Here is a 16,267-nt window from a genome sequence, read left to right on the forward strand (position 1 = left end):
CATACACGATCGGGCGGATAGCTGTCCGCCGCCTCAGAGGAGGCGTATGAGTTAAGGAGCAGCAGTCTTAAGACCGCTGCTTCTTAACTCCTGTCGATTGACTGTTTGATATATCGTCCACCCCCTGTGCTGAGCTGTTTTGAAGCATTTAGCTGCTAAAGCATTTCACATCCCTGTGCTGAGCTGTTTTGGAGCGTTTAAGTGCTGGACCATTTCACAGCCTGTGCTTAGCTTTTTGACTGTTTAGATGCTGCTAACCTTTCTAAGTACTACTGGAAGTAATTTGAGTGAGAAAAACACACACAAACTATATATTGTTTTTCCCCAGCAGATTTAAACTATACCATTATTTTATTTATATTCCGTGATGTGTTAGAAATCTAGAACAACAGTTTTGAAGAAAAGCATATTTATTAAAATTTTAATAAAGAAGGTTGTAAACAATATAATGGTTTCTTTTTCTGACCTGTATAGTCCAAACGTTTGTAGATCTATTATTGCATTAGCTGATCTTTCAAAAATAAACAGAAATACATATTAATTCTGATTTTTTTTAATAAAAATGAATAATTGAAAAATAAATTATATTTATATGTTGCGGGTAAAATTAGAATTTGGGTAATCCTAGCATTACCCGGGTAAACCTGATATTACCCAAGCAGCTGTGGGTAAAGCACATATATACAATGCACTGTAATTCACACATCTTCACTGTGTTTTTTTTGCCTCTCTCTAGGGGGGTTTGTAAACCTCACTCCCTAACGTTCAATTGGGGTGGATGCCAGAGGATTGGCGGGGCGCCTTCCTCGAACCCCCCAGACAGAGGCAAAAAATATTGTGTAGATGGGGGAATTACAATAAATCGGGTTTTAGCCACAGCCGCTTGGGTAATTTCAGGTTTAACCGGGTAATGCTAGGATTACCCGGATTTCTGACTTTACCCGTAACATATATATATATATACATACACATATATACACATTGTATTGTCCAGAGTATAGGCTGCACTCAATTATAAGCCGCACCCTTAAAGTTTGGTGCCATTTTAAAGAAAATATAATTTGTAAAGAAAATATACACATCCCCTTCCTCACTCTTTTAAATCCCCTTCAAACAGCCTCAACCTCACCCACTGAGCACACTTCTTCACACAGCCCCCTCCTTACCATATCAGCTCCATGCTCCCTCACACACACACCTCCTTTCCTCTGGCACAAATAGCTTTCCCTTATCTTCTCAGCCTCCTTCTCACCCTCTAAGCCCCCTTCCTTTACACACAGCTACCTCCTTATTCTCTCAGCCTACCTCTCCCTCACTCAGCTCCTTCTCATACTTTCAGCCCCCTCTCCCTCACCCCCTCTCAAACAAACAGTCTCTTCTAACACTCTCAGCTTCCTCCTCCACACAGTTCTAATTTTATTCTCACACACAGCACCTCTCATCCTCTCCCTCTCAACCCTCCTATCTCCCTCACACACAGACCCCTCCTTAATTTCTTAGCCTCCCTCCCTGACAGATAACAGTCTCCTTACCCTCCCCCTCACACACAGCCCTCTCATAACCCTAACAGGCTGCCTCCTCTTAACCCATTCAGAATCCTTCCCTCACAGTGCTCACTATGCAACCTATTAACTACCTACCTTACACAAGGCTCCCCTCAACCCTCCTCACACAACCCCTTCTCACCACTTATCATACATCCCCAATCCTGACACCCTTCTCACCCTCAGCACACACATATAAGGCAGGTCCTGTTAGCTCTCATGCTGCCTCCTTTGTCACAGCTTATAACTCGCAGCAGTTCCCATCCTTGGTCCCTCCCACTCTTATCCTGCCCCCCAGTGTGCTATAGAGATTTACCAGTATTCTCAAAGGTGTTATTGTAGCCTTACAAGGAATCAAGCTCTGAAGATGTTAATCCTCTCACTAGTGGTAGGTACTGGTAAATTAAATACAGTACTGAAGTAAGATGATTTTATTGAGATGTGATCATTTTTATGTTCAGTGTACCTTAATCCTGAATCACCCTCAGCACACAAACATCAAGGAGCTTCTGTCACACTGCCTCCTGTGTCACAGCTGCTTCTGCTCTCATCTTAAGCCCCTCCCACTCCCATCCTGAGCCCCTCCCACAACCACACATATGTAGCAACTGCTGTCACACTGCCTCCTGTATCACTTTTGCTCCTATATTAAGCACCCCCCGCTCCTGTCATGGACTCTCCTCCCATCCTGGGAAGTGGGCTTCTCCAGCAGTGGTGGAACTCCAGGGCCTGGTCACACCTTTTGGGCTTTCTCTCCTGTATGAGTTTTCTGATGCATAGTAAGATGTGATTTCTGAGTAAAACATTTTTCACAGTCAGAACATGAAAATGCTTTCTCTCTTGTATGAATTATCTGGTGCTTGATAAGATTTGATTTCCGAGCAAAACATTTCCCACATTCAGAACATAAAAATGGTTTCTCTCCTGTATGAATTATCTGATGCCGAGTGAGATATGATTTACAAGTAAAACATTTCCCACAGTCAGAACATGAAAATGCTTTTTCTCCTGTATGAATTTTCTGATGCATGATAAGATGCCATTTATGAGTAAAACATTTCCCACAGTCAGAACATGAAAATGGTTTCTCTCCTGTATGAATTATCTGATGCGTAATAAGATGTGATTTCCAAGGAAAACATTTCCCACATTCAGAACATGAAAATTGTTTCTCTCCTGTTTGAATTTTGTAATGCATAGTTAGATCTAATTTCAGAGTATGAATCATCTGATGAGTAGTAAGATGTGATTTCAGAGTAAAACATTTCCCACATTCAGAACATGAAAATGGTTTCTCTCCTGTATGAATTATCTGATGCCGAGTGAGATGTGATTTACAAGTAAAACATTTCCCACAGTCTGAACATGAAAATGCTTTTTCTCCTGTATGAATTATCTGGTGCTTGGTAAGACTTGATTTCATAGTAAAATATTTTCCACAGTCTGAACATGAAAATGCTTTCACTCCTGTATGAACTATCTGATGAACAGCAATAGCTGATTTCCGAGTAAAACATTTCCCACAGTCAGAACATGAAAATGCTTTTTCTCCTGTATGAATTTTCTGATGTCTAATAAGATCTGATTTCACAGTAAAACATTTCCCACATTCAGAACATGAAAATGCTTTTTCTCCTGTATGAATTTTCTGATGTGCGATTAGTTGCGATTTCCAAGTAAAACGTTTCCCACAGTCAGAACATAAAAATGATTTCTGTCCTGTATGAATTTTCTGATGAGTAGTAAAATGTGATTTCATAGTAAAACATTTCCCACAGTCAAGACATGAAAATGCTTTTTCTCCTGTATGAATTTTCTGATGCGTAGTAAGATGTGATTTGCGAGTAAAACATTTCCCACAGACAGAACATGAAAATGCTTTCTCTCCTGCATGAATTTTCTGATGTTCAAAAAGAAATGATATCTCTGTGAAACGTTTCCCACAATTAGAACATAAATGTCCTACACTTCTTTGATTTTGGAAATGACTGGAAGAAGCACTTGCAGTCTGACCATGACTAGGATTACTGCAGTTTGTAAATTCACCTGTTAATAAGAAATTTGAGAGTAATATTTATTAATGGCATAATTATTTTCTTTTGAAAATATTTTAACTCTTCTGAATGTGTACAAAACAGAATTTTAAACTTTCTCTCAGGAAGAAGGAAAAGTTTAAAAAAAGAGGGCGCTATGTATGATATATATTATAATTCACTATGATACAATCTGTTTCTATGATGTATGTGTACACACACACGTGTGTGTGTATATATATATATAAAAAGTCTCAGTATCAAAAAATAGGGTAATGAAAAATAAAAAATAATTTTTTAATAAAATTTGTGAATAATAAAGATTATAAATAATGAATAAAGAAAAAATAATAATAATACTAGTAATAATATATATATATATATATATATATATATATATACACACACATATATACACACACAGTATAATATTTCAAAAGAACAATGTTAAAGTCCTTGTAAAACTTTGAGGTGTATTTGCTGGATTCACAAGTCGACTCTTCTTCCAAAGGATTGGGCTTGGAGGGTGGTTCTATAAGTAAAACAAAAGACTTTCTGATGGACAATTTTTAAGAAACTATGTAGTCTGGTACTCACAATTGTGGAGCACTATATATAAGATATCGCAGGCTAGCCCTCTCAGTCTCCAGCTGACTGTCTCTCAGGGATCTCAGTGGCAAATCAGATGTTTGTTATGAGACACAAAGCACAGAGAGAAAAGCCAATAGTGCAGCACAATTTTGATGCTAAAGATATATGTTGAAATAAGTGGATATATTGCTCACATGTGGTAACGCACTAGAAAATAGTGCTGAATATTGCAGGCTGGAGGTCACCAGCTGATTATAATACTTTGGTCTCCCGGGAGGAATAATGATGAGTTCAGGAATCCAAAGCCAGCTCCAGGAAAGGAATAAAGTAGTTCAAGGCAGGTGCAACTAAAACAATAAAAAAACAATGCAACGCGTTTCTCAGCTATAAGTGGCTGCTTCATCAGGCATAAAATAACAATAGTGTGTGTCGCCTTATAAACACATCATAGGATTAGTTTCCATGGTTACAGCTATATACAATAAAAACACAAACTTAAAAAAAGATGAAACTTCAATTTAAAATTCTCAGAAATGTGCTGTAATATGTTTCCTGAACTCATCGTTTTCTGGGTTTGAAATATATTCCTATATCTTAAATATACATTCTTCATTTCTACATGAAAGAGCTTAGCTAGAAGTCTACTGTTTTTTGAGGGCATCTAATTGGTTCTTGGAGGGTCATGTGATCAATTTTTTTTTTTATAAGTGTCCAATTGGATGTTAAAATCACATGATCTTGATGTTAAAGAAAACATAACTGGATTCTATTTATTCATTCTGTTTTTCTAGAAATCCAATTGGACACAGAAATCATATGATCTAAATGTTAAGACATAACTGGGTCAAGGATTATAAAAGATCTATGTATAATTGTGATTCTTTATAGATCGTTTTTGAAATAACTGTAAATAGGAAAATAAGAGTAGTTAGTTGATATAGTAGATTTCTGTGTAATTATGGTTTTGAATAAATCATGTTTGAAATTGCTAAACACAAAAAATATGTGAGTGACTAATAAATGATAAAGAAAGAGTGCCTGATTTTTTTATGTTTGTGTTTTTATTGTATATAGATGTAACCATGGAAACGAATCCTATGACGTGTATATAAGGGGACACACACCATTGTTATTGTATGCCTAATCAAGCAGCCACTTATAGCCGAGAAACGCGTTGCATTGTTTTTTTTTTTTATTGTTTTAGTAGTATCTGCCTTGTTCTAACTTTATTCCTTTCCTGGAGCTGGCTTTGGATTCCTGAACTCATCATTGTTCCTCCCAGGAGACCAAAGTATTACAGTCAGCTGGTGCCCTCCAGCCTGCAATATTCAGCACTATTTTCTAGTGCGCTACCAAATGTGAGTAATATATGCACTTATTTCACAATATACCTTTGGCATCAAAATTGTGCTGCACTATTGGCTTTTCTCTGTGCTTTATGTCTCATAACAAACATCTGATTTGGCACTGATATCCCTGAGAGACAGTCAGCTGGAGACTGAGAGGCCCAGCCTGCAATATCAGCACTTATATATAGTGCTCCACAATTGTGTGTACCGTCCTACATAGTTTCTTAAAAATTGTCCATCAGAAAGTCTGCACCATGAGGCGCTCTTCTTTGTTTTACTTATTCTGAATGTGTAGCTATGACCCCTAGAGCTTTTCCCAGTCTCCGTGCTAAGGCTTAAAGGTACATTTTCAAAAAGCAAAGAGAAGGAGCACCTCTAAGGGATTAAAAAAATAAACTTTTTTTCAAATAGTCGAGTAAAATAAAACTTTAACAGCAACAAAGGTCGGTGGAGAGTGGCTAAAGCCTTGCTGACCCACTGACGCGTTTCGGGTAATGAGCCGTAGTCATAGTGAAGGCTTAAGGGTAGTTTACTGGGCATTAGGGACTATTTCTAAGGATGCCTCTGCATTCCGTATTTGTCAATCACTAAAATAAATAGAAATCAATGTTGTAAATTTTTAATTGTAACTTTTAATTCATTTTTAAAATTCTTTTCATAGCAATGTTCGTAATGTAATTATTTCAGATCCAAAACTACTATTTATAGCTATTATGTGCACAAATCATTCAGCTTTATATTTTTTAGAATGCTGCATTATACCACGTCCTTAACTTGTAATGAAAGTTTTCTACACATCAGATTATCATTTCATGTAAAAAAGTAACCTATAATATTTAAAATTAACTATGTAGTGAACATAAACAAAGAACTATTTCTGGAATTAATATTTCTATTAAAGGGACACTGAACCCAATTTTTTCTTTAATAATTTAGATAGAGCATGCAATTTTAAGCAACTTTCTAATTTACTCCTATTACATTTTCTTCGTTCTCTTGTTATCTTTATTTGAAAAAGAAGGCATCTCAGCTTTTGTTTGGTTCAGAACTATGGACAGCACTTTTTTATTGGTGGATGAATTTATCCACCAATCAGCAAGAACAACCCAGGTTGGTCACCAAAAATGGGCTGGCATCTAAACTTACATTCTTGCATTTCAAATAAAGATACCAAGAGAATGAAGAAAATTTGATAATAAGAGTAAATTAGAAAGTTGCTTAAAATTTCATGCTCTATATGAATCACAAAATAATTAATTTGGGTTCAGTGTCCCTTTAAGCTTTTTGTATTTCAATTAGTTTTTTGTTTTTTTTAAATAGTGCTTTTTAAAATGATTGTCAACATAAAATTTAATTTATAAAATGACTTCAGTCACAAAAATGGAACTACTGTTTGTGCTATTCTGTTGGATCTCTAGGCCATATAAGCATTTTAGTGCACTTGAATATACATTTTCTAAGATTATGATGAATAATTCAGTGGCATTAAAGGGACAGTACAATGTAAAATTGTTTTTAAATAAATGCATTTTCAATGACTAGTTATACCAGCTGCAGAGTATACAATGTATGAGAAATTGCATTTTCAGGTTTCTTTGTGTATATGAACTAGCTGGTTTTGTGCTTTTAAACCACAGCCTATTACAATCGGTTGCGCTTCAGGTAATATCAGATCTCATTATGTTATCACTGTATGTACACACACTTGCTTCCTTATCTTATATTTGTCTGTAAACTAAAGCTCAATACATAGAGAGAACAATGGAAAATAATAATTGTATTACTTAACTATCCTGCACCCCACTGGGAGTGTAATTTCTTCTATTGGCTGGGTTTACTTAGGCTATTCAATAGCCTAAACTCTAGTATACAAACTTTTACTATAAGTGGGGATCCCACAGGCTACATCAGCTATTTCAAATGCTAAAATAGGGGTAAATGAGCTACTTGTAAACAATTTAATACATTCCAGCAGGGGAGAACATTTTTGGGTGAACTGTCCCTTTAAAGTTTATTTAAAAATATTTAAGACAAAACTCACCTGTCTGAAAGCTTCAGCATTGCTTCATTTCAAGACTCCAAATTCACCAATGCCTTGTGAGAGTTCCACTGCCCTCCAAAAAGCTCACTCCCCCAAAAAAAGCCAACTCCCTGGAATTACTGCGGTATTGGCTCTGGGTTCTAGCATGAAATGAAGCAAGGCTGTATGTTTCACACAGGTAAATTATTTTCCTTTTTTATAATCTCATTTTAAAATACAAAATATGTCTCTTTAATGCATCGAAAAGGAAATCTTTAAAAAGCACTAAAACTAAATAATACAACCACTTGTACATCTTTAAAGGGATAGTCTAGTCAAAATTAAACTTTCATGATTCAGATAGAGCAGCAATTTTATGCAACTTTCTAATTTACTCCTAGTATAATTTTTTCTTTGTTCTCTTGGTATCTTTATTTTAAAAACCAAGAATGTAAGCATAGGAGTGGGCCCATTTTGGTTCAGGCCCTGGGTAGCATTTTCTGGTTGGTGTCTAAATGTAGCCACCAATCAGCAAGCACTACCCAGGTGCTGAACCAAAAATCGGCCAGCTTCTAAGCTTACATTCAAATAAAGATACCAAGAGAATGAAGAAAACGGAATTTATGCTTACCTGATAAATTGCTTTCTCTTGTGATGTATCGAGTCCACGGATTCATCCTTTACTTGTGGGATATTCTCCTTCCCAACAGGAAGTGGCAAAGAGAGCACACAGCAGAGCTGTCCATATAGCTCCCCCTCCAGCTCCACCCCCCAGTCATTCGACCGAAGGTTAGGAAGAAAAAGGAGAAACCATAGGGTGCAGTGGTGACTGTAGTTTAAACAAAAAAGCTACCTGACTTAATAGCCAGGGCGGGCCGTGGACTCGATACATCACAAGAGAAAGCAATTTATCAGGTAAGCAAAAATTCAGTTTTCTCTTGTAAGATGTATCGAGTCCACGGATTCATCCTTTACTTGTGGGATACCAATATCAAAGCTTTAGGACACGGATGAAGGGAGGGAACAAGACAGGTACCTTAAACGGAAAGACCCACTGCTTGTAAAACCTTTCTCCCAAAAATAGCCTCCGAAGAAGCAAAAGTATCGAATTTGTAAAATTTGGAAAAAGTATGCAGCGAAGACCAAGTAGCTGCCTTACAAATCTGTTCAACAGAAGCCTCATTTTTAAAAGCCCATGTGGAAGCCACTGCTCTGGTAGAATGAGCAGAAATTGTTTCGGGAGGCTGCTGGCCAGCAGTCTCATAGGCCAAACGGATGATGCTTTTCAGTCAAAAGGAAAGAGAGGTAGCAGTCGCCTTCTGACCTCTCCTCTAACCAGAATAGATAAGAAACAATGAAGGTGTTTGTCTGAAATCCTTAGTTGCTTGTAAAAAGAACTTTAAAGCACGAACCACATCGAAGAAGGATTAGGACACAGAGAAGGAACAACAATTTCCTGGTTAATATTCTTATTAGATACAACCTTAGGAAGAAAACCAGGTTTGGTACGCAAAACTACCTTATCTGCATGGAAAACCAGGTAAGGTGAATCACACTGTAAAGCAGATAACTCTGAAACTCTTCGAGCAGAAAAGATAGCTACCAAAAACAAAAAACTTTCCAAGATAAAAGCTTAATATCTATGGAATGTAGAGGTTCAAACGGAACCCCTTGCAGAACTGAAAGAACTAAATTCAGACTCCATGGCGGAGCCACAGGTCTATAAACAGGCTTGATTCTGACTAAAGCCTGACTAAACGCTTGAACGTCTGGTACCTCTGCCAGACGTTTGTGTAAAAGAATAGACAAAGCAGATATCTGTCCTTTTAAGGAACTAGCGGATAATCCCTTCTCCAATCCTTCTTGGAGAAAGGACAATATCTTGGGAATCCTAAGCTTACTCCATGAGTAACCCTTGGATTCACACCAAAAAATATATTTTCGCCAAATCTTATGGTAGATTTTCCTGGTGACAGGCTTTCTAGCCTGAATCAGGGTATCAATAACTGACTCAGAGAAACCACGCTTTGATAGAATTAGGCGTTCAATCTCCAAGCAGTCAGAAGCAGAGAAATTAGATTTGGATGCTTGAAAGGACCTTGTTTTAGAAGGTCCTGCCTCATTGGTAGTGTCCATGGTGGGACAGATGACATGTCCACTAGGTCTGCATACCAGGTCCTGCGTGGCCACGCAGGCGCTATCAGGATCACCGAAACCCTCTCCTGCTTGATTCTGGAAACCAGACGAGGGAGGAGAGGAAACGGTGGAAAAACATAGGCCAGATTGAAGGACCAAGGCGCTGCTAGAGCATCTATCAGCACCGCCTGAGGATCCCGGGACCTGGACCCATAAAGAGGAAGTTTGGTGTTCTGACGGGATGCCATCAGATCCAATTCTGGAGTGCCCCATAGCTGAGTCAGCTGGGCAAATACCTCCGGGTGGAGTTCCCACTCCCTCAGATGAAAAGTCTGACTTAGAAAATCCGCCTCCCAGTTGTCTACTCCTGGGATGTGAATTGCTGAGAGATGGCAGGAGTGATCCTCCACCCACCTGATTATTTTGGTTACTTCCGTCATTGCTAGGGAACTCCTTGTTCCCCCTTGATGATTGACGTAAGCTACAGTCGTGATGTTGTCCGACTGAAATCTGATGAATTTGGCCACGGCTAGCTGAGGCCATGCCTGAAGCGGGTTGAATATCGCCCTCAGGTCCAGAATGTTGATCGGGAGAAGAGCTTCTTCCCGAGACCATAAGCCCTGAGCCTTCAGGGAGTCCCAGACTGCACCCCAGCCCAACAGACTGGCGTCGGTCGTTACGATGATCCACTCTGGTCTGCGGAAACACATTCCCTGAGACAGGTGATCCTGAGACAACCACCAGAGAAGAGAATCTCTGGTCCCCTGGTCCAGCTGTATTTGAGGAGACAAATCTGCATAATCCCCATTCCACTGTTTGAGCATGCATAGTTGCAGTGGTCTGAGGTGTATCCGGGCAAAAGGGACTATGTCCATTGCCGCTACCATTAATCCGATTGTCTCCATGCACTGAGTTACAGATGGCCGAGGAATGGAATGAAGGGCTCGGCAAGTGGATAAGAGTTTTAACTTTCTGACCTCTGTCAGAAATATTTTCATTTCTTCCTAGGAAGGAAACTCTTGTGAGGGGGGAGAGAGAACTCTTTTTGATGTTCACCTTCCACCCGTGAGACTTCAGAAAAGCCAATACAATTTCCGTGTGAGACTTGGCTCTTTGGAAAGTCGACGCCTGAATTAAGATGTCGTCTAGATAAGGCGCCACTGCTATGCCCCGCGGTCTTAGAACCGCCAGAAGGGACCCTAGCACCTTTGTGAAAATTCTGGGAGCAGTGGCCAACCCGAAAGGAAGAGCCACAAACTGGTAATGCTTGTCCAGAAAGGCGAACCTGAGAAACTGGTGATGATCTTTGTGGATAGGAATGTGCAGATACGCATCCTTTAAATCCACGGTGGTCATATATTGACCCTCCTGGATCATTGGTAAGATTGTCCAAATGGTCTCCATCTTGAATGATGGGACTCTGAGGAATTTGTTTAGAATTTTGAGATCCAGGATTGGTCTGAAAGTTCCTTCTTTCTTGGGAACCACAAACAGGTTTGAGTAAAAACCCAGCCCTTGTTCCGCAATTGGAACTGGGTGGATCACTCCCATTGTATGTAGGTCTTCTACACAGCGTAAGAACGCCTCTTTCTTTGTCTGGTCTGAAGACAGACGAGAAATGTGGAACCTTCCCCTTGGAGGGGAGTCCTTGAATTCTAGAAGATATCCCTGGGATACAATCTCTAAGGACCAGGGATCGCGTACATCTCTTGCCCAGGCCTGAGCGAAGAGAGAGAGTCTGCCCCCTACTAGATCCGGTCCCGGATGTGGGGCTACCCCTTCATGCTGTCTTAGAGGCAGCTGCAGGCTTCTTGGCCTGATTACCCTTGTTCCAAGCCCTGGTAAGGTTTCCAGGCTGGCCTGGGTTGGGAAGCGTTACCCTCTTGCTTTGCAGCAGGGGAGGATGAAGCAAGACCGCTCTTGAAATTCCGAAAGGAACGAAAATTATTTTGTTTGTTCTTTATCTTGAAGGACTTGTCCTGAGGGAGAGCATGGCCTTTTCCCCCAGTGATTTCTGAAATAATCTCTTTCAATTCAGGCCCGAAGAGGGTCTTTCCTTTGAAAGGGGTGTTTAAGAGTTTGGATTTTTTTTTATTTTTTTTTTAATATTTTTTATTGAGGTTTAAAATAGGGCATACAGACAATCTGTGACATTTGAACAATATACATAAAATTTGTTGCAAAACATACATATAACACTTTGTGTACAGGTTAGTAGTCATATCACATGGCCATATGTAATCAACTTTATAGCCTATAGAGACAACACCTCAATTTAAAGGGTAAAGGGGGGGGGGTATATCAGTATCATACTATTAGTAAACACGTCTGAACAGAATTAGGGGTAACATATGGGGTCTGTGCCCCTAAGCTTAGCCAGTAAGCTGTATGAGCAGGGGAGGGGACAGCTCTAGAACTGGCCATATTAAATACAACTATTATATAGAAAACCACGTTAGGTTAAGGCAACATAATGCTGAAATTACAATTATTATAGATATTGAGAGAAATTTCAAAGCTAGAAGGTTGAAATATACAAGTGAACATAGGTAGGCTCTCCCGGCCGTAGACAGCCCACCCTCCTCTGCATAAGATAATAATACAACCTATAGGTACAATGAAAGGATAAATAATCACTATAAATGAGTTTAGATACAGCTAAACTATGCATCAAGAGAGACATCAACAACCCTCAAGTATCAATCACATAACATCCATCATATAGTGTATTCATTTAGCTAGGTATAGTATTAATCCACAATTAGTTAAAATATGAGCTATAAATTCTAATAACAACTATCATATGCTGAGTGACATTAAACATTTGAATCTACTAGCAAATATCTTGCAGCTAAAGCAAAACCTAAGTTTCAAGCTTATATTTTTCTGGGAAGATTACTATTAATATAACAATTAAGATCTCATTTATCATTGGGTGCATTATAGTACTGACTCAGGGGCATGGGCCCTATACCCCCAGGTCAAAGGTGAAATGTGCAGTTCCCTAGTAAACAGTATAAAAGTTTGACCAGTATAGAAAGGGTAAGGGGCTGACAAATATATATATAAAATGGAACAGTGTAGCTGCAGTCCAAGTACTTCTATAATAACAAGTTTGGGTTTTAGAGTCTCTATGAAGAGTGTAGAAACACATAAACCTCGAGTAAGGGCATAGGTATCTTTAAACTAAAAATTGTGCCAAGTTAAACATATGAAATTTATTCTATCAGAAAGGATAAACACAGTTAAACTAAGTGGTAGATATCTAAACAACAGAACTTGAGCAAGGTGGTGTAACACATTTACAAATAATAGGTAAATCAGACTAGCAAGTGATCTCCTATAATGTAAATTATGGGCCATTTTAATACACTGCTAAGGGCCTTGAATGAAAATAAACAAAAACCAAATACCAGCAATAGGATCTAGTCCATACATATCTAGTTCAGATAACTCCAATCACAGCATGTACAACCTCTCCCCAGTCCACAGTATTTTAACCTATACCAGCTTTTTGTGAAACATAGAGGTCGATTGAAACCATTTTAGGATCCCTCTGTATGGCATGTTCAGATGAAGACTCGTCTGCATGTGTAATGGCCGATCCGACAAAAGAGGTAAGTGTCTGGAATTTGCGGAATGTCACCAAGCATCGGAGCAGCTCTATCCCCAACTGCAGGTGTCCCTGAGCCTCCGACTTCCAAGCCGTCGGGTTGTCCCCTGGAGCGGTGTAGCCGGCCTGATCCAATGCTCCATACCTAGCACCCTGGGCAGTGAGGCTTCCCACTGTGTGTGGTCCGGATTCAATGTCCGGTCTATCCAGTCGGCTTGCTGCCGTCGTGGGTACTGTGCCAAAATCGATCCAGGTATCTCTAAGAGCAGTTAGTGGGTACCAGGGTCCCAGAACATCACCACCTTTGGAGACAGTTGCAGAGGTAGGTGTGTGAGCGCCATGATCTGCGGGCCTTACTTCGGCAGGTTGGAGGGTCCTCTGAAGTGTGAGTTCCACTGTAACTCGACAAGCATCTAGAAGGTTACTTATTTCCTGTATGATAAAGGATGCCAATTCCATGTTACTGTTACTCATGGGTTGACGTTATTAGAGGTAATACAGTTCCAATAAGTCGGATTCACTCCCCACACTGAGCACCACGTGGAGGGGCAAAATGGCAACTCCCAAGGTATCAGATCAGCCAAATAAGTCCTAAGAACTTGAAATTCCATCAGCAAAGTCCTTATCGCTTAAAAGTAAAGTGGCCAGATCCCTGGAGCCTAGAAAGTAGCTGGTCACAAGTGTTAGAACGATCGCCAAACTTGTCTCTGTATATAATATAGCCGGAGCTATTGTAATGTGCGGCCATTCAGCTTCAGTGTCGGCTCCTCCCCCAAGAGTTTGGATTTTGACGACACATCGGCCGACCAGGACTTTAGCTATAGCGCCCTGCGGGCTAAAATGGTGAAACCTGAGTTCTTTGCCGCTAACTTAGCTAGTTGGAAAGCGGCATCTGTGATAAAAGAATTAGCCAGCTTAAGAGCCTTAATTCTGTCCATAATGTCCTCATATGAGGTCTCCGTCTGGAGCGCATCTTCCAGCGCCTCGAACCAGAAAGCAGCTGCAGTAGTTACAGGAACAATGCACGCAATAGGTTGGAGTAGAAAACCTTGTTGAACAAAAATTTTCTTAAGTAAACCCTCTAATTTTTTATCCACAGGGTCTTTGAAAGCACAACTGTCTTTAATTGGTATGGTTGTGCGTTTAGCAAGTGAAGAAACAGCCCCCTCCACCTTGGGGACCGTCTGCCACGAGTCCCGCATGGGGTCAGATATGGGGAACATTTTCTTAATAACAGGAGGGGGAACGAAGGGAATACCTGGTCTATCCCACTCCCTAGTAACGATATCCGCAATCCTCTTAGGGACCGGGAACGCATCAGTGTAAACAGGAACTTCTAGGTACTTGTCCATTTTAAACAATTTCTCTGGAACCACCATAGGGTTGCAGTCATCCAGAGTAACTAATACCTCCTTGAGCAATAAGCGGAGGTGTTCTAGTTTAAATTTAAAGGCCAACGTATCTGAATCTGTCTGAGGAGAAACCTTTTCTGAATCGGAAATTTCTCCCTCAGACAGCACATCCCTCACCCCAGCTTCAGAGCGTTGTGAGGGTATATCGGATACGGCTACTAAAGCGTCCGAATACTCAGTATCTGTTCTTAAAACAGAGCTATCACGCTTTGCAGGTAACACGGGCAGTTTAGATAAGAACTCTGAGAGGGTATTATTCGTAACTGTCGCCAAGTCTTGCAAGGTAAAAGAGTTAGACGCACTAGAGGTGCTAGGCGTCGCTTGAGCGGGCGTAACTGGTTGTGACACCTGGGGAGAGGTAGACGGGCTAACCTCGTTACCTTCTGTCTGAGAATCATCTTGGGACACATTTTTAAGTGCAACAATATGTAAAGTGTATAGACATTTCAGTACAAGTGGGACACATTCTGAGAGGGGGTTCCACCATGGCTTCTAAACACATTGAACAAGGATTTTCCTTGGTATCAGACATGTTTAACAGACTAGTAGTAAAAACAAGCAGGCTTGGAAATCACTTTAATCAAGTAAAAACACACTTTGAAAAAAAACGTTACTGTGCCTTTAAGAGATAAAAAAAGGGACACAATTTTGAAAAAAACAGTGAAAAATGCAGCAAACTTTTCGAAATTTTCACAGTATGTACCTAAAGCATTAGTAAGGTTGCACCACTAGCAATAAAAACGATTAACCCCTTAATGCCAAAACCGGATCGACAGTAAGCCAAAAAAATCGGTTAAAAAACGTTCAGCCCCCTGCCACAGCTCTGCTGTGGCCCTACCTGCCCTTAGGAACCAGATTTGTGGGGAAAAAGCTTCTTAATGGCCCTCAAACTGCAGCAGGACCCTCCATGTGAAACAGCCTGAACTTCTAGTCAAATATAACTGCGCATCTGAGGCGCGAAATTAGGCCCCTCCCACCTCTACTATGGTGCTCGTGAGGCCTAAAGAAACACTCCCAAGTGTTTTAATAATAGCCATGTGGGTAACAACCCCTGAAAGAAACCCAAAGGAACCTTCAAAGTGTCACAAAAAAACGATATTTTTTCAATAAAAACCGTTTGTCTTGAAAATAGTGTCAACCAGCATAAACTAGCCCTGTCATGTAAGCTTGAAATTCCATACTTAGTCTCTGAATACAGCTTACCCTTCCCTCATGGGGATATTATCAGTCTTTTCTAGCATTATCACAGTCTTGTCTAGAAATAAATGACTGAACATACCTTATTGCAGCCTAACCTGCAAACCGTTCCCCCCAACTGAAGTTTTCTTGCACTCCTCAGTCCTTTGTGGGAACAGCAGTGGATTTTAGTTACAACATGCTAAAATCATCTTCCTCCCTGCAGAAATCTTCATCCTTTTTCTGCTAGAGAGTAAATAGTACACACCGGTACCATTTAAAATAACAAACTCTTGCTTGTAGAAATTCAAAACTACAATTTTTCCACCACATTCACTTTACCCTTCCGATTGCTTAGAGCCGGCAAAGAGAATGACTGGGGGGTGGAGCTGG

At 40.0% G+C, this 16,267-nt stretch overlaps 1 protein-coding gene across 1 annotated transcript; it reads right to left on the bottom strand.

Annotated features, from left to right (window-relative positions):
- Positions 1 to 1,046: 1,046 nt before the first annotated feature.
- LOC128636437 (gastrula zinc finger protein XlCGF57.1-like) lies at positions 1,047 to 13,760 on the bottom strand. The gene is made up of 2 exons (XM_053689451.1): positions 13,181 to 13,760; positions 1,047 to 3,590 (listed from the first exon to the last, which is right to left on the bottom strand). Exons 1-2 carry the CDS (start codon positions 13,758 to 13,760, stop codon positions 2,278 to 2,280), a joined length of 1,893 nt encoding a protein of 630 aa, XP_053545426.1. The 3' UTR covers positions 1,047 to 2,277.
- Positions 13,761 to 16,267: the final 2,507 nt, after the last annotated feature.

Source organism: Bombina bombina, chromosome 7 (genome assembly GCF_027579735.1).
Source record: "Bombina bombina isolate aBomBom1 chromosome 7, aBomBom1.pri, whole genome shotgun sequence".
NCBI lineage: Eukaryota > Metazoa > Chordata > Amphibia > Anura > Bombinatoridae > Bombina > Bombina bombina.

Bases quoted from the DNA above. Each gene is read 5' to 3' on its own strand.
- LOC128636437 (XM_053689451.1), bottom strand. From the start codon at position 13,760: ATGAGTAACAGTAACATGGAATTGGCATCCTTTATCATACAGGAAATA. The intron at 3,591-13,180 runs GTATAGGTTAAA...TCTTATTAACAG, and splicing joins CTATGTTTCACAAAAAGCTG to GTGAATTTACAAACTGCAGT.